Consider the following 21,891-nt stretch of genomic DNA (forward strand, 5'->3'; position numbering starts at 1 on the left):
GATGGTGAAAATTAAATGAACGGCCTTGTTATCTGTACATTAGGAAAGCTGCCAGCCAAATCCCTAGTGACTGAAAGTTATTAAAACCTTTAGGCTGTTGGTTATTCTGAAAATCTAACTGCTATGAAAAGGTGCTCCCATTGTACATGTTTAATCACTGGCTCCCTGCGCTTATAAACATCTTTCAATGAAAGCTTGTATCAAATTATCTAGTACTATTCCAGATACTTGATTTCACCAGCATAGCTACTTTGAAAGATTACTAATAGTAAACTAAATGTCACTTGAATACGTTTACCTGAGAACCTTTTAATTCACTAGAAGTGGTGAGATCTCATTTGTTAGCAGCAAATCTAAATAAAATAATTTTGCTGCAGGGCATTATGTAAGTGTTTCCCGAGGGGTGGCTCCAGTAAATCCAGAAAATTCATCAACCAACTTTGCTGTGATTGTCTTTTCAAGTTTTACTTGCACTTTTTATTTTTAACTTCATCCCATTTTCCTTTGCCAAAACATACAAAGAAGGGAGGTACAGTAACTCCAGACTGGCTACCTTTTGCAGCTCAAGACTTGCTCTTCACTTTCTTTAAACTAAAGCGTTTATAATTCTTACTGAACAGATGCTTTTTAAATGTTGATTTTCCCAAAGGCAAAGAGCATTCAACAAATTGGAGGAAATGACCAAAACAAAACTGTTGGTGCTGGCAATATCAGTGTTTATGTCAAAAGGTGATGTGAGAAAGGAGGTGGTTCCTGCTGTCTCAGTTCATCCTTCCTCACTGCTGCCATGTGGATATTCTCTTCTCCCATTGCTACTTTGTTAACCTGTCTGTCCAGTTGTATCTGAACTCAGCCCTGGTTAAATTCTCAAGCCTTTAGGCTAAAGCAGTTGTTCCATTTTGCTACTAGTGGATTGAGACTTTGCTTCTCCTTTAAGAGCAGAGAAAACAAAAATGTGCAAGACCACTCTGAGCCATTGCTTTCTTGACCTTTCACACAATGACTTTAGCACAAAATGTGAGGGTCAATAACTGATGATCCCTTTTCTGCTTTTCTCAATTCTAAAATTTCATTTTGAAATGAATTGATTTCTTCCTAAAGAGTTATTCTGAGCTTCATAGTGAAATAGCCAGGGAGGTATAGCCTCTGCCATTGATGAAACTGCATGACTTGTGCAGTTACTGTTGAAAGTTTAAATTGGGCCCCTTACTACCACAAGGAGATGGAGAACTCAAAATAGAGAATTTGTCAAAGTATGGAGGGAGAAATGCAAGTTTAGAGGGTTTGAAACCAGAGCTTAGCAACCTGAGAAGATGGATTTAGAAGCATGTTATTGAGAGCTGGAGTTTTAGTGTTGCAGACTTACATTAACACCGCAGTGAAGGTAGTGAAATTCCCTTAATTGCCACATTCTGGCCTATTCAGGTACACTGAGGGAGAATTTAGCATGGCTAATGCACCTAACCAGTATGTCTTTTGGACTGTGGGAGGAAACCAGAGCACCCGGGAGAAACCCGTGCAGACTGTGTGCTGACTCTGCACAATAACTCAAGCCAGGAATCAAACCCCGGTCACTGGCACCGTGAGGCAGCAGAGCTAACCACTGTGCTACAATGACCGTCACAGCTGAAGGTTTGTCCTTCGTAACTGAGTAGAAATGGCATTGAGAATTTGGAACACAGGGCTTGGCTTTAAACACGTTAAGTGAAGATTTCATTTTTGTTTCACTGTTGATCCTCTGTCTGAGTCAGGAAATTATAGGTTGGAATTTGCTTTCAGCAAATGATTCAGGCTGACTCAATCGGTATTGAGCAAATGCACATTGCCAAACATGTTAAATTTTAGGGTCCGATGTGACTGGAGGAATATTTGGCAATCAAAAGTTCAAAGGAATTCTCTCCTTGTTCTGGTCAGCATTCCACCTTTAACACCTTTACTGATATTTGTGGGATCCTGCTATGTGCAAGATGGTTTATGCAGGCTCTACATTTCAAAGTAGTTTATTATATGTAAAGCTCTTTTCCAGTGTCTTGATGTGGTAATGTGCAAACGTGTCTCCCAGTTAGTGGATTCAGGGGTGATGGGATTAATTCAGTAATAAAATCCCTTGTCCATTTTTACTTCGATATTGCAGTATTCTTGGGCCACTATTTTGCTGAAATTTGAATTGCAAGTAAGTTTGAGCATGCTTGTATTTTTGTGTGTTCAACGCCAAAGACTACCCCCATTAGCGAATTCTCCTGCAAAATGAAGGGTGACTTATAATGCACAATCTCTTGAGGTATTGCCAATGATTTAGTTGAAACCCCTTAATTAGTTGTGAATCAGACAAAGTAGAGTATGTAACAATGTCAAGTAAATTTTGTAAAGATGTAGAGTAGATTTTGGATCTTTGTGACACCTTGTAAATATCACATTTACAGAATCCACTTAATGCAGGAGGTGTATTCTAAGCGGAAGATTCCTTAATGTCTATTTTAATAATTCAAAGCATGTGGGCTTCATTGCTATGCCAGCATTTATTGCCCATCCCTAATTGTCCTTGGGAAGGTGATGGTGAGCTGTCTTCTTGAACTGCTGTAGTCCATGTAGCGTAGCTGCACCCACAGTGCTGTTTGGATGGGAATTCCAGGTTTTTGACCCAACGACAGTAAAGGAACAGTGATATTTTCCTTACTGTGACTTGGAACAAAGTGTACATTAACCACGTGTATAATGTGAACTTTATTATCGAACTACCTTGAAATGTAGTACAGGTACAGTTATAACTAATTAAAACTGTTGCTCCATTTTTGTAAATATGTAATGAATCCCTTTCACCTTGGAGCATTCCCCTCACAGCAGGTGGCATGTCATGCTATAGGACTATCTTAATGGTCACTAAGAACTGTTTTTAGTTTTGAGTTGCCTATCTGCAGCAATAGGCCTTTTGTTTTTACTTGGACTGAACATTCCTCTCTGTTATTGATCTTGTTGGTCTGGCATTGAGTTTGATTTTATGCCCTAAGAAAGGGCAAGATGTTTTCATTCCTGAATTTTGCTTTGTTGTCAGTGTCCTGCTACTGGTGCTTTTGGAATAAAAATGTCTGAAATAAACATCAAACAAGCCCCAATAGTATCTGAAAAAAAGTTAATATTTTAAATGGACTCAACAGGACTGAGGTATTTCTGGCAGACAAACCTTGAAGTTAGCCTCCTTTTGATAGCCAGGCAAGGTATTGGCGATGTGTATAAAATTGTGATCACTTAATACTTTGAACTACAGTTTGTTTCCTTTGAGGCCTGAAAGCCATTTGTAGGTGTGATTATGTTTAAATGACCTTGGATGTTTCTTTTTTGTGTGATAAATGATGAATACTAGTGTCCTATCTCTCCACAGAATTGAATAAGTTTTTACTGGGACACAATGGAGTTTCGAGTACAAGTCAGAATATTGGGATGGACCCTGCACATGCATGTAGCATTCTGCAGCAGCTTAAATGTATGTACGATGAACAGCAGCTGACAGACATTGTGGTGGAGGTAGATCATGGAAAAACGTTTTCCTGTCACCGAAATGTACTCGCTGCAATTAGTCCTTACTTTAGGTATGCTTTTGCTGTTTTGGTAGTTAGTCACTTATTAATATTACAAACTAGCTTATGGCACATCAAAGTGGTGGGAATGGAGACAATTGATGTAAAAAAATGAAACAACTGTTTTATCTTTTAATCTCAGTTGTGAAAGATTTGAAGTTCTAGTTCTCTTAATTACACGACCATGTACAACTGGCATGGAGTTCAATGAATAGTCTAATTTTTGCTTTAAAGAAAACTCAGATGGTGTTTAAGAAGACTTGGTTCTGAAGAAGTAGTCTAAAATTTAATTCCAGAGCTTAATTATGGCTTAACTCTGTCAGTGGGTCACTGTAAAATACATTGAAATGTTTTTCACAATTTTCTTTTTATGATTTATTTTCAGTCAAAGAGAATAAACGAGTTGGACAGGTTGTTTATTGGGATTAAATCTGTGAAAAGCTATTTCACTTGGAATCTTGTGTTTAATTCTTAAGTTTGGTCCATTTTAAAATGTAGTTTCACAAAGCTTTTGTGTAAAATAGCTTTGTGTTGTGTTTTCAGGAAACTCAGTTTTCTGTTTGCCAATTTAGAGGTAGCATTTCCTCTAAATTGCAAGGTAAGGAATTCAAACCCCACTTTAGAATAGAGAAGTTAGGCTGATGCCCAGTGCAGTACAAGGAGCTCCTTTTCAGATAAGACTTTTAGGGTCTATTTGGTTTTAAACTGCTGGAACATTCAAGGTCAATTGGTTTATTCAAATAATTGAATTTTCCCAGTGCCCTGACCAATATCCCTTCAACCTATATATTCAAAAACAAATTGATCATTCGTTCATTCCGTCACTGTAGTTTCTTGCTGTGCAGCAAAATCTCGTGTTCGACTGTTCTTGGAAAGTAATCAACTGTGTGCTAACATGCTTTTGTGATACATTACTATATAGATGAAAATATTTTATTCCGGAATGGGTTCAGTTCATTAAGCTTTTTTATTTCATAGGTCTATGTTCACAAGTGGCCTTACAGAGAGCACTCAGAAAAAAGTGCGAATTGTGGGAGTGGAAGATGATGCAATGCGGCTTGTGTTGGACTATGCATATACATCCAGAGTATCACTGACAGAGGTCAATGTGCAGGCTCTTTTCACAGCTGCTAGTCTCTTCCAGATTCCATCCTTGCAGGACCAGTGTGCTCAGTATATGATAAGCCGACTGGACCCTCAGAACTCCATTGGGGTTTTCATGTTTGCTGATGCTTATGGACACCAGGAATTGAAGGAGAAATCTCAAGATTATATTAGAAAGAAAATTTTATGTGTTGCCAAAGAGCAGGAGTTCCTTCATTTGACTAAAGACCAGCTCACAAGCATTCTAAACAGTGATGACCTAAATGTGGAAAAGGAAGAGTGTGTTTATGAAAGTATAATTCAGTGGCTTGAGCATAACAGAGACAAAAGGGAGCCACATCTTGCAGACATTTTTGCCAAATGTATACGTGTACCTCTGATGGAAAAGACCTTTTTACAGAAAATCCCTTGCACTTTTGCACAGGCTATGGCTAAAAATTCCTCTGAAGATAAAAACAATGAAGGGGCTGATGGCTGTAGGCCAAGACTTGGTATGACTGCTTCACAGATGATTATCTGCTTTGAGGCTGCCAACAAACACTCAGGAAAGAAACAAACTGTGCCTTGTTTAGATACTGTCACAGGCGAAGTCTTCAAGTTATGCAAGCCTCCCAATGATTTAAGGGAGGTGGGAATCTTGGTGTCACCTGATAATGACATTTATATCGCAGGAGGTTACAGGCCAAGTAACAGTGATGTCTCTATAGATCATAAAGCAGAGAGTGATTTCTGGATGCATGACCATGCAACAAACAGATGGTTGCCCAGAGCTCCATTGCTGAGAGCACGTATAGGGTGTAAACTAGTTTATTGCTGTAACAAAATTTATGCAATTGGAGGTCGGGTGTATGAAGGTGATGGACGGAATGCACTAAAATCAGTGGAGTGCTATGATGCCAGGGACAATTGCTGGATAGCTGTCTGTCCGATGCCTGTTGCTATGGAGTTTCATGCTGCTGTGGAGCATCAGGATAATATCTATGTGTTACAAGGTAAGGGTGTGGATGCTCAGTGTACCCATTGTTTTGAATTATTTTTCATCAGTTGGTATGCAAAGTTCAAGCAATGATAACACTCCAAATGAAAATCAGCTTGAATAAGAAAATCTAGCCGTGCAAATGAAAGGCTAATACATTAAGTTAGCATAGCGGGCATGCTATTAGACAAATGATCCATAGGCCTGCACTGATTTAGAGTCGTATGTTCAAATCCCACCAAAGCAACTAGGGAAATTTAAACATAATTAAATGCTGTAAATCTGAAATAAAAACCTAGTATCAGTAATCTTAACCTTGAAATAACCTGATTGTCAAAAATTCCATTTGGTTCATCTTTATTTGACTACAGACTCTCAACAATGGTTGGCTGTTAACTGCTCTTTGAAATAGCTTGGTATGTACCTCAATTGTACCAGGGATGGGTACAATGCTGTCCATGCCAGTGATGCCCATATCCCAAGAATTAATTTAAAAAAATCTCTTACAATTTACTAATTCTGATTTGAGGAAATATTGCTCGAGTGAGTCATCTTGACTTATCTAATCGCTGCTCTGCTATGTTTGTAGCCAGCTGATGGTGGAAGTATGTCTTTAAGATTTGAGCTAAATTTATTCAGTTTGTTGGGTCAATGCGAGTAAGGGTTATGTCACTTTGTGTGTGCATACGTATGTTTGTGTATGCAAAAGTGATGGGTAGGTGAAGCAGTGTTTTTTTTAAATTTAAAATAACTTTTAATTACCATATCAGTAAAGAGGGTACTTGATTGGCAGGAGTACTATTTTATTATCTAACATTGGTATGATTATACAAGGATTAAGCTCTGATCTCATTTAAGTTGCGATAATTGTCAAGGTTTTGCTACTTGAACAAAACTAAAAGAAGTTCTAAAATTGACACTGACCTGAACTGAAAAACATGGTTCTTTTCTTTTTATAATGAAATCTAAAGCTTTTCCTTGCAGTTGGTTATTATGACTCTTGCCTTTTGATGCAGACATACAAACGCAGGAGCAGAAGTAGGCCATTCAACTCCTTGATCCTGCTCTGCCATTCAGTAAGATCGTGGCTGATGTTTGTATCAAATTCCACCTGCCCATCCATCCCTAATGACCTTAGATTCCCTTGCTAACAAGAATCTAATCTACCCCCTCTTAACGATATTCAATTATCCCCACTGCTTTTTTGAGGCAGTGTGTTTTAAAGTTGCACAGCCCTCAAAAATTCTGGTCTTTGTCCTAAATGGGTGATCCCTAATTTTAAAACAGTAGAGAAATCATGTTTTCATGTAATTTGTCAATACTGTTTAGGAACTTGTATATTTCAATCAAGTCACATCTCACTCTTCTAAACTTCAGCGGATAGAAGCCCAATTTGCCTAACCTGTCCTCATAACCTGCTCATTCCAGGTATCAATCTAGTAAACCTCCTCTGAGCTGCCGACAAAGCTATTATATCCTTCTTTTAATAAGGATACCAAAAGGATATCGAAACTGCGCACTGTATTCAAGATGTGGCCTGCAGTGCTCAGTACAACTGAAGCATAACATCCTTTTATATTCAATTCCTTGTAACAAAGGATAGCATTCGTTTAGATTTAATTATTTGCTATACTTCCATATTTTTGTGACTCGTGCACTAGAACACCTAGACCCCTCTGCATCTCAGAATTCTGCAGACATTCTGCATTTAAGTGATACTTTTTAAAAATCCTTCCTGCCGAAGGAACAACATAATTTCCCACATCGTGCATTATACTAGCACGTTACTTTCTAGACTTTTGCCCACTCATCCAAATTATCTGTATCCATCTGCAACCTCATGTCCTCTTCACAACATCGTCTTTCCTACCTATCTGTGTCATCTGCCATTTAGTACCGTGTCTTCGCTCCCCTTAATTAAATAATTGATATAAAAAGTTGAGGCCCCAGCACTGACCTTTGCAGCCACATTCTGTAATTGGGAAAAAGACCCATTTATGCATGCTGTCTGTTTTTCGTCAGCCAGCCATTCCTCTATCAGTGCTAATATTACTTCCTACATTGAGCTTATATTTTCTGCAATGACCTTTGATGTGACTCCTTATCAAATGCCTTATGAAAATCCAAGTGCAGTACATCTACAGGCTCCCTGTTATCCATAGTGCATGTTACTCCTTCAGCGAATTCCGATAAATTGGGTAAACATGGCTTCCCTTTCACAAAATAAGAACATAAGAAATAGGAGCAGGAGTAGGCCATCTAGCCCTTCGAGCCTGCCCCGCCATTCAATAAGATCATGGCTGATCTGTCGTGGCTCAGTTCCACTTTCCCGCCCTCTCCCCATAACCCTCAATCCCCTCTCTTATCAAGAACCCATCGACCCACTTCTTAAAAATATTTAGCGAGGCAGCCTCCACCACTTCAACGGGCAGAGAATTCCAGAGATTCACCACCCTTTGAGTGAAGAAGTTCCTCCTCAACTCCGTTCTAAACCGCCTCCCCTTTATCTTGAGGCTGTGCCCCCTAGTCCTACTGTCTTTTTTGAGCGGGAAGAGTCTCTCCACCTCTATCCTATCCATCCCATTCATCATCTTATACGTCTCAATGAGATCTCCCCTCATTCTTCTAAACTCTAACGAGTACAAACCTAGTTTATTCAGCCTCTCCTCATAGCTCAATCCCCTCAACTCCGGTATCAGCCTAGTAAACCTCCTCTGCACTCCCTCCAGGGCCAAAATATCCTTGCGCAGGTGCGGTGCCCAAAACTGCACATAGTACTCCAGCTGCGGCCTCACCAATGTCCTATACAGCTGCAGCAAGACCTCCCTACTTTTATATTCAATCCCCCTCGCTATGAAGGCCAGCATCCCATTCGCCTTCCTGACCACCTGCTGCACCTGCAAGCTGGGTTTTTGCGACTCATGCACAAGGACCCCGAGGTCCCTATGCACCGTCGCCTGCTGCAGTTTTTCGCCACGTAAGTAATAGTCCTTCCTACCATTCTTCCTACCAAAGTGGACCACCTCACACTTGCCAACATTAAATTCCATTTGCCATTTCCTGGCCCATTCGCCCAGCCTATCTAGATCCTTCTGCAGACTCTCCACACCCTCCGCACAATTTGCCTTTCCCCCAATCATGCCAACTCTTCCCAATTACTTTGAGTTTTTCGACGTGGCCAGCTCTAACCTCCTTAATGATCAGTTCTAATATCTTCCCCAGAACAGACATCAAGTAAACTGGCTTCCTTCCCTTCTTGAATAGAGAGGTATATTTGTTACAGTCCAGTCTGATGAAATCTTTTTAGAATCTAACGAATTTTGGAAAATTTAACACCTACACATCTACCTCATTAAGTTTAACTTTATATATTAATGTAACAAATAGGCTTACATTAATACTGCAATAGAGTTACTATGAAAATACCCTAGCTGCACTTTGGTGCTTGTTTGGATACACTAAGGGAGAATTTTAGCGTGGTACTTAACCAGCACGTCTTTTGGACTGAGAGGAAACTGGAGCACCTAGAGGACATCCATGCAGACACGGTGAGAACGTGCAGACAGTGACTCAAGCTGGGAATCGAACCCACATACCTGGAACTGAGGTGGCAATGCTCACCACTGTGCCACCATGCCACCCCTGAGCTACCTCTTTTTTTAAAACATTAGGAAGTCTATTTGGACCTGCAGCTCCATCAGTTTGCTCAGTACCACTTCCCTAGTGATTGTAATTTCACCAAGTTCCCCCTCTGCCTTCCACTTTTTGATTTATAGCTACTACTGGAATGTTTTTGTATTCTCCATAGTTAAGACACAAGCAAAATATTTGTTCATTTCCACATATCTAATTTAACTACCCATCCTCACTATGTCGAGGACCAACATACACTTTTTTTTTTCTTTTTAAATACCTGTAGAAACTCTTGCTGTCTGTTTTTACAATTCTAGTTAGCTTCCTCTTGTACTCTTAAGTTCTCCTGATTAATCTTTTAGTCATTCTCTGCTGTTCTTTATATTCTGACCAGTCACCTGATCTGCCACTTACCTTTTGTGCAGTTTTTTTTCCTTAACTACATTTAGTTAATTGTCGATGGTGAGCCCTCCCTTTAAAAAAGGAATATACTTATCAAAATATTCTGAATTATCCCCTTTAAATATCTGCCATGGCTTTCTCTCTTGATCTATCCTTTAGCGTTGTATCCCAGTTCAAATCTGAGGTTTGAGTTCTGTGGTGGATGTGGAATTCTCATCCCAGAAGCACAGCATCATGTCAAAATCCAAGACTGCTGGTGGCGAGGTGCATAGCTGAGTGAGATTGACTGGGTTGTGTGAACTCGGGATGAGGAGAAGAGAGTATTAATAATGTTTATAAATATATAGCTTTGTACCAACATATTCATAATAGTCAGTTTCTCTGTATTTGCCAGTGACCTTGGTTCTCAAGAATAGTTGTTTTATTGTTTCTACCTTTTTTAATATCCCACACTTTTTTCTCCCAACACCACGCTTCCCCTGCTCCAATGTTTAAAATTGACTTTTTAGTTTCAAATGTGTGCTCCCCAATATGAAGTATGAATAAAATATTTAAAGTAACAGTTCACAGCACATGGTGGCCTTGATATTGAAGGCTCATTACTGCATGGGGCTAAAAGCAATTTTAGCCAGAGGGCTATGTTTATTTGTCCCGTTTATTTAACTTTTTATTTGTATGGAAAACGTTCTGCCCAGTTTTAAATCCAATTTTTTTTTCTCAAATGCCCTGATGGAGATCATTATTCCCTGACCCAAGAGGCTGGAGAAGTGGCCTACTCCCACTCCACACCACCTGCTATTCTGAGCTGGGAATATTAAATCTAGCATCTGTTAGTAAATTATGGATAACTGAGGGGGTGTAATTCAAGGCAGCGACTGGTTAAGAAGTTCTGATGGAACAGTAAAACAAAATAAACTTGATGTTATCAAGTCTGCAGTGTTGCCTGAAATGCTGCAGTATGCAGTATTCTGTTACAGTTATGCTTGTGATACCAAATGAATGGTAATGGAAAGCTGGCTCCTGTAATGAAATTGCATGATTTACACTGACACCTGGTTTGAGCTGGAGTGATCCATTATGTTGTGCTTGTACATAGGATGCTACTGTCCTTCCAGCCTGCTTTCAAGTAATGGGTAATTTATTTTGGAGGCATATAAAAGCTTAGTTGATTAATCATTTGCTTGAATTGATCATCTTGGTCATCTTTTGTGAATGTTTTGGCAGGAGACCACATTCAAAAATTGGATCACTAAAATTTTAAGACTTTTTTTTAAACTTTGTCAATGCCTTTATTTTGGTTTGGCATATATCTTTCTGATTGCACCTTTGAACCCCCTAACGTGGTACTTTTGTTTTTTTATTAATCCACATGATGTGACTGTTGCTGGCAAGGCCAGCATTTATAGTCCGCCCCTAATTTTCCTTGAGAAGGTGGTGGTGAGCTGCAGCCTTGAACTGCTGCAGTCCATGTAGTTTAGGACTGACCCCCACACTGTTATTGTGTAGGGAGTTTCAGGATTTTAACCCAGCAACCCGAAAGAATGACAGTGTATTTCCAAGTCAGGACGGTATGTGACTTGGAAGGGAACTTTCAGGTGCTTCCATAAGGTAAGTTGCTGGTTTTATACTCCCAACATCTTTTTAAATTGTAAAATTATTTTTTATATAGCAACGATTTTCCACTTCATGTACTGGATAGTGAATTTTTAGTGCAAAAGTAATGGGAATTTAGCTGCAGTAACTCAAATACTGATGTCGTCACAACTGGCAGTGCAAAAGAAGAATTAAGAGAAAATTAGCATTTGAGAACGACTTTAAAAGCAAACTTGATATCATTTGAGCTAAATCTTTTTCTGGCAGTTCATCTTTCATGTGGATATTAACAAAATTAAGTAAATTAATGCCATTAAAACCAGAAAGTTGAAAGTAAAAGCATGACAACATGAGGGGAGAGGGTGCTTGGGCACACTCTTCACTGCTGCTAGAGTTGTTTATTTGCAGCTTATCTATTTTACTTTGGACACTTTGAAAAATTAACCTGACATCTTTGTTTCAAGCTACAGAATATTCTTCATGCTATTTTCATGGATTCCTAAACTTAGTTTTGTATTGAAATTGTAAAAAAGTATTTACAGGGTAGCTTCTGAAGAAAGTCACTGGTATTGGAATCCGTTTAGTTAAAATGGTTTTATGTCCTCATCACAGGCTTGAGTGCCAAAAATAAATCTGTGCATTGTACAAATGTACAATATATGTTTTAAGCATGAATTTTATTGTCTAGATGGAATTTAAGCTGCTCATCACTCATATTGTGTACCTTGGATTTTGTAGCTTATTAAATTCTTTGGTAAATTTGCACTCAATTACAATGTTTGTCTTGATCACCAAAAATGTTATGCAAACATTGAATATTTTAATGTTTTATTGCTGGTGCTAATATTCAAACATTAGTGAATTATTCTAGGAATAATTTGACAGTGCGGTTCCACTAAATAGCTGTTTATTTTTCTTAAATGGAATATGGGTGTCACCAACAAGGTTAGCATTTGTTGCGCATTCCTAACTGCCCTTAAACTGGGTGGCTTGCCAGACCATTTCAGAGGGTCAACCACATTACTGTGGGTCTGGAATCATACACAGGCCAGAACTGATGGGGTTGGTAGATTTCCTTCCCAAAGGGGGATCAGTGAACATAATAGATTTTTAGAACAATCACTAGTCGTTTTGAGTCTAGCTTTTATAACTTCTGATTTAAAATTAAATTCAACCAACTGCTGTGGTGGGATTTGGACTCATGACTCCAACACATTAGCCTAGACCTCTGGATTTCAAGGCCAGTGCCAACGCTACATCACCACCATTTCCCCACAGTTGGGAAACTGGCCGTTAATGTTTAATGCCAGTATTGACCAATGTTGTACCCAAATGCATGGTTCCCATTGCTATGATGCTGAAATTGAAAATTAAAACTAACTGTGTGACATTAAGAAAAAAGGGTGAGATTAGTAAGGTGCTATGCTTAAGAATTTAAATTAAATATGAAGTACTAATGTTAAATACCTACTCGTTTGATCATATCCATCACAGTTGGGGGCTGTTTGTTTTTAGTGAGCCCCTTACCTTCCCAAAAATGAATTTTTAAAAAATCACGTGGATAATTTGGGTTGCAAAGTTTGAATCCCTATCTACCCTGCCATACATCAGGGGTCAGATAGCCAGTTCCCACACCTTGTCAAATATTTGGAACCAGGTGTGAGGAAATGATGGGTTAAAATTGGGAGTGGTTGTTTGGTAGTCCAGTACATTGATAAGCTTTTGGTTAGTGAACTAATTACCTTATAGCACCTAAATAAATTAATCTGACAACAGAACAACAGTTTCAATCATTTTGGGTTGGGTAAAGTCTAAATTGTCTATTTCCTTTGTTCAGGTGAATTTTTCCTGTGCTACAACCCTCACAAAGACTACTGGGGCTGTTTGACACCAATGAGCGTGCCCAGATCCCAGGGGCTGTCAGCTGTCTGTAAAGGTTCTATCTACTACGTAGCTGGAATTTGTAAAGCACATCAACGGATGCTTACAGTCGAGTCTTATGACATTCAACTTAATAAATGGGTGCGGAAGAAGGACCTTCCACTGGATCAGTCCACAAATCCCTACATTAAACTCTTTTTGCTCCTTAACAAACTGCACCTTTTTGTGCGAGCAACACAGGTGGTGGTGGAGGAACATGTATTCCGCACAAGCCGTAAGAACTCTTTGTACCAATATGATGAAGAATCTGATGAGTGGAAGAAAGTGTATGAGTCACCAGACAAGTTATGGGACCTCGGTCGCCATTTTGAATGTGTTGTTGCCAAACTTTATCCACAATGTCTTCAGAAAGTATTTTGATTTTCTTCAGGCAACTTGCATGAACTATTGGTGTGACATGGGCTAACAGTATTTTGTGTAATCAAAATGGCTGTTTTAAAAGCACTAATGAAAGAGGATCGGTGCTTTTGAAAGTAGCAGTGTTTTTGAACTTGTTCAGAAGTTTAGTTTTATAATCAAATTTTACTAACGTTTCACTGGTGCTCGGGAATATAAAAGTGCAATTACTTACATGGATTATAGCTTATTTTTTATTTTTAGCTGGCTCATTCAGTGGCATTTCTTGAATTGTATAGCAGTTGTCCATTGCCTGGCAATCTTAAAACTATGCAAACTAGCAGGCAAAATTCAGCTTGGCAGTGAGAAATTGTTTTGCCCAATGATATGGAAAAACTAAAGCCTTTAATGAGACATACGGGTATAAATTTGTTCAAAATTAAGAGCATCTGTATTTTTTAAGTGTCTGTATTTGAGAGTTGACCATTTTACATTTAGTGACCTGATTTAAATGTGAAAGTATTTTGATGGCTAGATCTTAAAGGGAAGTAAGTGAATTGAATTGAATATCTGAAATAACCAGTGACTCAGCAATTGAAATAGTGTACCAGGATTGAGCCTTGGAATTAGTGTGCACTGCATAGCAAAGCTATTATGTAGAATTATTTCACTCAGTCCCTTCATTGCTTAAAAATTTGAATAAATCTGTTCTAATTACACAGCTTTGAAAGACTGAAAATATGCAATTCACAAGTGATAAACCTTTAGCCGGTTAATGAATATGACAACTACTTGGGGTGCATCTACCTACTGTTGTAACAGGGTATATAATTTTACAGTGGAACAGAGTGTGGAAAAATAGTTGACTTATCCACTTTGCAAACTAAATTAATTTTTTTGCAATAAATGGCTTCTGGAAGTATTGTGATCAGTAATTGGTGCTGCACTAAAACTGGAGCTTTGCCAACTTAACTTTATAGGGCAGCATTCAATGTCTCCTCCGCTTATTTTGAGCCGACTGGATTTGCTGTGGTGAGTCTGGCATTTTGTAACTTGAGAATGAAGTGGATAACGTGTAGTCTTTTTGCTCCTCAAATACACCTCTAGGTACTGCAGAAGCTAAAACTAAGATTGCCTCCTTTTTATGAAGCACTGTCAAATTTTGTGTATTTTACATGAAGTCTTATTTTCATATCTAGTATGTACTTCAACCTTTTTTGAACTTACAGCATAATCCACCTAAGATATGAATTGGCACAGATGCAAAACATCCCTACCTTGTATTGAGTTCATATTCAGACCAGATTTCCTAACATTGGTGTAATCCGATTACCCAATTTTAATGATGCCATGTACATTCTGCTGACTAATGATAGGGATCTTTAATGAAAACATCCTTCTATCTTGCGAGTATAGTAAAACAAACTCATAAGATTTCCAAATGCTAACGGTTCTGATGAGCTGCTCATATACTTACTGAAGCTGTATACCTTTTTATGACTATAAAATCATTAAAGTAACTTTCTTACATTGTATAATCTAAAACCACGTCCTGTTTAAATTCAGTGCGCAAGTAACGGATATTTTATGTACTATATGAAGTTGGCAAGCTTTTTAAAATTGAATGAAGTTATAATTGTGTTACCTGATGTAGAAAATAGATTGCATGCACTAGATGGCACTAAATCATCTTTCTGAGCATTAGCATGCAAACACTTCTGGGGGGTGGGGGGGCAGCAAGTTATGCGAGCAATAAAATTCCATCCGTGGGAAATTGGTATCTACAACTGAATGGATATAGTATACTGTCTTGGGATCCCGATTCCATCATTGCCCATCAGGAAGCATTCACTTTTATTGCAGGAATCCTAATTCTTTCCAAGTTTTTAGACTTCCTCTTGAATAATTTGAGTTAAACTGCACTGATTTGAATTTTCCTAGTCTGTCAGGAGTAGATTTGATTGTGTTCTACATCTTGTAAATTGTCTTATTGTAATTCCATCAAATAATTTCTGATGGGCTGGACACCTTGGCATAAGGTTTTAATGGACTAAAATCTAATTTTAGAATTTTCAATGTTCAATCCATGCAACTGTTTGCATTTCATTCAAGGTGAAGGTAAATTTAAGATTCCTTATGTTCATCATACAATGCAAAAGCTATATTGAAAATAATCTAAATTGGGGTGAGGATCTGAAGGCCACATACTTTAGTGTATTCTAAACAGAGCTAGTCAGTAAATAATTAAACCAGTACATTGATATTTAGTAGTTCCACCTTTCTCAAATTCTTGTGCGAAAATAGTTTCAGAACTTTGTTTTGTCTACTTTCAATCAGTTGAGCAGTGGACAGCGCTGATTCCGAGTATGAGGTTTGCCACATTTCTAAGTAACTTGTACAATATAGTCAGTTGTAATTAGATGGGTTTTTAACTCTTAACTTGGAGCTGAGCATTGTTTATGAAAACAAGTGAGTTAGATAGTTGTCTTAGGCATTGGTTGGTGTACTGGGTTTGGTTACACTGTTATAGAACTGAACTCTAGATGACATTAATGGGAACTTCCTTTGGCTGTAAAGGTACTGCAAGAAGCAACTGGGAACCTAGGCTTTGGTAGGTCAATATACAGAGCTACCCACAAATTAGATTCAGACCTTAGAAAACAAAATGCACTATTGTCAATTGGAATACTCTGACCTGAACACCAGAAACTTAGAATGAGTGCTAAAAGTCAAACTAGGGACGTTTGATCTGGCATTTCAAATGGCAGAATGTTGCGTTTCCAACTGAGCCTCTTATTTTGAATTTATTGCTCCAATCGTTAAAAGATGTACTAAATCATCTTTGAGCATTAGCATGCAAATACTTCTGGGGGGTGGGGGGGCAGCAAGTTATGCGAGCGATAAAATTCCATCCGTGGGAAATTGGTATCTACAACTGAAAGGATATAGTATACTGTCTTGTGATCCCGATTCCATCATTGCCCATCAGGAATCATCTTGCATTAATGTGCAAAATCTTCCCAGGTGAAAAAGAATTAAGTTTATAAAAGCAGTAAAATTGCATAGGGAACTGGTATCTGCAACTGAATGCAAGTACCACTATCTTTTGATCCAATTACCATCCATGCCTCAGGATTTTTTGTTCTTCATGTGACTTCCCTGCATTTGGTGTTTACAGCTTTGAATTCCAGAACTCCACACTACGCTGGGCATGCCACTTTATCTTATAGCAAAGTATTGAGAGAACCAAATCTCAGAAGTTCTGTAATTGTGTGGTAGTACATATGGCAACATTCTGATGTGCATTCACAGTCAATTCCAGTTATGTTGGCTGATGTTTTGACGATCTGAAGCATTCGGTACCTCAAGTGGTCGGCAAGCCAACTAGCCAATCGAGTAGACTTGACCTCTTTTCATTTTCAATTGTTCCTTCAAACTATCACAGAAACCTAACTGTAACACGTGCTTTGCTACAATGTAGGTAGCCTTTTTTTTCAGATGGTGCATTTAAATGGGTTAAATGCCTTTGTTTTAGCTGGCATTGTGCATTTTCCAATTAATAATTTTATACATTTACAAAATCTCTTTTTTTGTCCTATAAATACTTGAAGAGGGAGTTCTGCCCACAAACTTGACACGTTTTATCCACACTTTAATAGGAATGGCGGAAATCTGAAATAAACATTCACTACTTTCTGCCTGGAAAATTGTTAATAGCAGCTATATTATAGAATGAAAATGGCAAAACTTAGTTTTCCTCCCATCCTGAATTCAGGAATATCCAGAGTGTCGTGTATTAAATTAAGTTAAAGCAATAATGAAGGCCCAGCTAAAAGTTTATGGGCGGTAACATTTTAGGTTTGGCATTCTTACAGAACTTAGTTACGATAACCTGTCTTTTTTGACTGCAATACTTTGATTACTTACAACAATGCACTGCAAAGATACCCCCTAATTGTTCAAACTGATTTCTTTTTAGTTTTGTTTATATTTTTCATTACGAAGTACTTCAACTTCAATCTTTGTATTTTTAACCACTTACAACTTTGCAACTGCAAACTTTTTGAAGCACCTTTCCACATATAGACCGGAATTTTACTGACACGCCCACCCTAGAATCGGAATCACAGATCGGCATTCTCTGTTGGCGTGGGGCAAGCGAGACAGTAGAATTCCAGCAATGATGTTGCATTATTTAGTGTCAGAAGCTATATCATGGAAGATGTAATGCTTAATTTCAAAATTCCTGTCATTTTCTTAATTAGACAACATTGCTGCTGTTTCGGACAATCTTTTTATTTATAGAGAATATATCGACTTTTGGCGGGGGGAGGGGATGCGTGGATTTGATTTGGCCTGAAAATTATAAAATAGAGTTGGTTTAGCAAATGACTCCTCATTGCACCATGTGATAGTCAACTTGAATTGTACAAATACAAAAGCTGGTTTCTGATTTGTGAAATTGAATCTGCATTTTTGTAAAAGAATTTGTAGAATTTAGATATATTTGCACTGTAGATTTGCTGAATTATTTGTTCTTTGCTTCAGCTGTCAAAGCTGTTCATTCCATTGTGTGCAAAGACTTGGCTATAGTTAACATTTTTAATGTGACTTGAAATGTATGTTCAGGTTTATATGTAATCACTTGAATTTTCTTTTGAGAAATGTAAAAGACATCTAGCTTGTACTTGCACATGATTTGAATTGAATGCTTTAGAATTGGTGTTCGGATGGGATAAGCTGGTTTACTTGATATGTGATGTAGTTTAAAGTACTGTGTGACCTGTAATGAAATGAGACTATATTCTTGAAATAAATTGATTAAAAGATGGGTGGTTGAGGTTTTCTGAACGGTAATCATTTTGATTGGCTATTCTTTCTCACCTCTTTCACATACATCACAAAACCAGGTCCGCCGATATATAGTGGGGGACAGAAAATTCTGATTTTAGGAGTACTGTATCTGATTTCCTTATAGAAATTTAATGAGAGCCTCCCCTGACTATCGATTTGAAGTACCTGCATTTACTGCAAAATCTAGTTGTTCTGATATCTCTTGATTGCCTAAAGTTGAAATCATGATGTCTGCCATTAAGTATAGTGTCAGCACATGGCTCCTCAGCTGAAGGGATCTACTTAATTTGCTGGTGAATAAATTGTAAAGTGACTTCAAGCTGTACTTCAACATTGAGTTGTGACTATCTTGAGAAAACCAGTTTAATATCCTACAGAAGGCTTTTAAAAAAAGTTCAGTAGCTTTACAAAACCAGTTTTTGAATTTAGTTTGGCTGTGCCATCAAGGAATGTGCCTTTGCATCACTTTTTCACATGAATGGCTTGTTCAGTGCTGCCAGAAATTGTAATATCAGTACAAAGAATGCAGGTACAGCAGATACTAAAGAAAGCAAATGAAATGTTGGCACTTACAGCTAAGGGAATAGAATATAAAAGTAAAGTATTGTTGCAACTATACAAAGCATTGGTGAGACCACACCTGGAATATTGTACGCAGCTTTGGTCCCCTTATTGGGGAACTATGTAGTGGCATTGGAGGGAGTTCAGAGGAAGTTTACTAGATTGATTCCAGAGATGAGGAACTTGTCATATGAAGAGAGGTTGAACAGTTTAGGCCTATACTCTCTGAAATTTAGAAGAATGAGGGGAGATTAAATTGAGGTATACAAGATGAAAGAAGGTCTGGCTGGATAAAGTCAATGTGGAGCGGAAGCTTCTGCTGGTGGGACATTCTAGGATGAAAAGTCATAGTCTTAGGATAAGGAGTAGCACATTTAAAACAGAGTTGAGAGACTACTTCTCCCAAAGAATTCACTATCCCAAAGTGCGGTGGATATTGGAGCAGTGAGTAAATTTGAAGAGTTAGATTTTTAATTGGTAATGGGTTGAAGAATTATGGGGATGAAGAGCATATCAGCTATGACTGAATGGTGGAGCAGGCCTGATGGGCCAAATGGCCTAATTCTGCTTCTATATCTTATGAACTTACAAAAAAATGCGATTTATTATCACAAGTAGGCTTGCATTAAAATTGCAGTGAAGTTGCTGTGAAAATCCCCTGGTCACCACACTCTGATGCTTGCTCAGGTATACTGAGGAAGAATATAGCATAGCCAATGCACCTAACCAGCATGTCTTTCAGACTGTGGGAGGAAACCTGCACAGACACGGGGAGAACTTGCAGACTCTGCACAGACAGTGACCCAAGCTGGGAATTTAACCTAGGTCCCTGGTGCTTTGAGGCAGCAGTGCTAGCCACTGTGCCACCACTATAATCTTTGATGCAGGATATGTTTCTTGGTTTGGATTGCCACTGAAAGCAAGAACGCTTTACCACCTTTTGTTTCTTAGCCAAGTCCAGTGTGGAAAAAACTGACAATTTGCCAAAGTTGTTTAAGCAGGGATTCTCAACTGGGTTTCCACCAGAATGTTTCATGGATTTTTGCCAATATGTAGGTAAAAATTGTCCTTTACCCTGATGACACAGGATGGCACCCATTCTGAAATCTGTTCAGTCCTACAGTGTGCATATGGTTTACTGATGCCACTGAGTGGAAAAGGATTGGAAGCCATCAGCAGCCATACTGTGTTTGAAAAGGAGTCGTCGTTCTAAACCATGGAGGTAAAGAATGTACTAGGTGATTGCATATGTGGAGATAGTACTAACAGCTGGAAACAGACTGGGACTTCTAATTAAGTCCCAATTCTCATAGGGTGAGGGAGGAATTGATTACAATTAAGTGAACTATTTACAATCAATCCTTTCCCTTGCCAACAAATCATGGATATGGCATCTGTCCTCATTCCAACTGTGCTGGGCTCAATATTTAAGCATCTGTGTTCAAGTAAACTGAGGCAGGAGGTCAAGCCTAACATCTCTCGTTGCACTTCCATGGGAGAGGAAATGAATGTGATGCAGGTTCACTATATGACTCACCAAAATGTTCTCTTTTAAGTGGAGGCAAAAGCAAACTAATGCAATAAACACTAAACAGCTAGTCAGAGAGCAGCTAAAGAGCAGAGGATGTCTCTTCACAGCCAGACAGTGAAGGAGAGCACTGGAGCCTAATCTTATGTACTTCCAATCTTTTTACAGATATTGAGGATTCTATATTTCTAAACAGCAACCATACTACTTGGTCTCACATAGGGTCAGTCCAAATTAATATGTTTCTAATTTAGTTATGAGGCCAATTTATCAATTGGATTGAGAGTTTTCCAAACATTTTGAGCCACAGAACCCCTACTGACCTCCCAAGTGCATCAGGGAACCCCAAACATTCTAAAATGTTGATGTCATTTTGTTCCCTTGAAATAGATATGAACACAAATCAGATGTAAAAACGACTTCTCCAGCTATATCTACCCACATTATTAGGAATAATGCACAGTCACAATACATTTGCCAGCACCATCTTGCCTTTTATTAATGGGAGGAATGATGCTGGAAAGCTGATAGTCATATCTGGCATACACACACACATCCCTCTCCCTTGTACATGCCTATTCCCCTCTATCTTTCACAAACATACTCATATCCACCCCTCTCTCTCTCTCACTCACATGTCTATGTACCCCCCCCCTCATTCTCATGTGCAAACCTCTCTTGCATGCAGCCTCCCAGCTCTCTCTCACGCATTCCTCCTTCCCTTCCCCCTTCTCTCCCTTCTATTACCCCTTCCCCAAAACACACACACACACACATACCCCACTCTTTTCACACTCAGGCCTGTGCTGAGCCCGCCCACCCACTTCAATGTACGTGCTCAGAGCTCCAATCGGAGGCCCTTTCTTCCCATCGCTCTGCTGAAACCAGGGTCTGCTTGGACAAACAGCCCTGCAGCATTTTTCAAATTTTCCTCTCTTGCCCTGGGCCCCCAAGATTCCATGGAACCCAGTTTGGGAACCCCTGGGTTAGGATGTCATATCTTTATCAAAGACATCTGTGCAATTGTCTCAGAACCAAAAGAATCAATACATTTTGGACAAGGATACTGAGTCAAAATTTGACCAATTTTCTTGGCAGTTATTAATTGCCATGCAGTAGCTTTTCAGTGTACTGCCGTTGGCATTCTACATGTTTTGAAACAAGGAGACTTGACTGATACTTTTTGATCCTTTGTAGTTGGACATTGCGCACTGGTTTTTATTCCAAGCAAGATTGAGATGAAATAGAATTTTAATGGAAATAAATGTGAAGTGGTGCATTTTGTAGAATTGTATAGGAAATAGGTTTAAATAGGGCACTGGAGTAAAAGGAAACACATCACTGAATGTAGTGACATTAGTTCATAGATTAATATTTAAAGAGAATTT

The 21,891-nt window shown here is 38.6% G+C and overlaps 1 protein-coding gene across 3 annotated transcripts in view; it reads left to right on the forward strand.

Moving 5' to 3' along the window:
- The window catches only part of kbtbd8 (kelch repeat and BTB (POZ) domain containing 8), a 29,706-nt gene extending 11,300 nt beyond the window's left edge, over positions 1–18,406 (forward strand). For 2 of the 3 annotated variants that reach the window (XM_080183357.1, XM_080183351.1), the window contains exons 2-4: positions 3,380–3,587; positions 4,554–5,671; positions 13,121–18,406. In XM_080183357.1, coding sequence (XP_080039483.1) covers positions 3,439–3,587; positions 4,554–5,671; positions 13,121–13,584 — 1,731 coding nt within the window. In that variant the 5' untranslated portion in view covers positions 3,380–3,438 and the 3' untranslated portion in view covers positions 13,585–18,406. Of the gene's footprint in view, positions 1–3,379; positions 3,588–4,553; positions 5,672–13,120 lie in introns of those variants that run through there. The other variant, XM_080183366.1, reaches the window with a different exon arrangement.
- The last annotated feature ends 3,485 nt before the right edge of the window (positions 18,407–21,891 follow it).

The sequence above is a fragment of the Carcharhinus amblyrhynchos genome, chromosome 3 (genome assembly GCF_965287045.1).
Source record: "Carcharhinus amblyrhynchos chromosome 3, sCarAmb.v2.hapA, whole genome shotgun sequence".
NCBI classification, from domain to species: domain Eukaryota; kingdom Metazoa; phylum Chordata; class Chondrichthyes; order Carcharhiniformes; family Carcharhinidae; genus Carcharhinus; species Carcharhinus amblyrhynchos.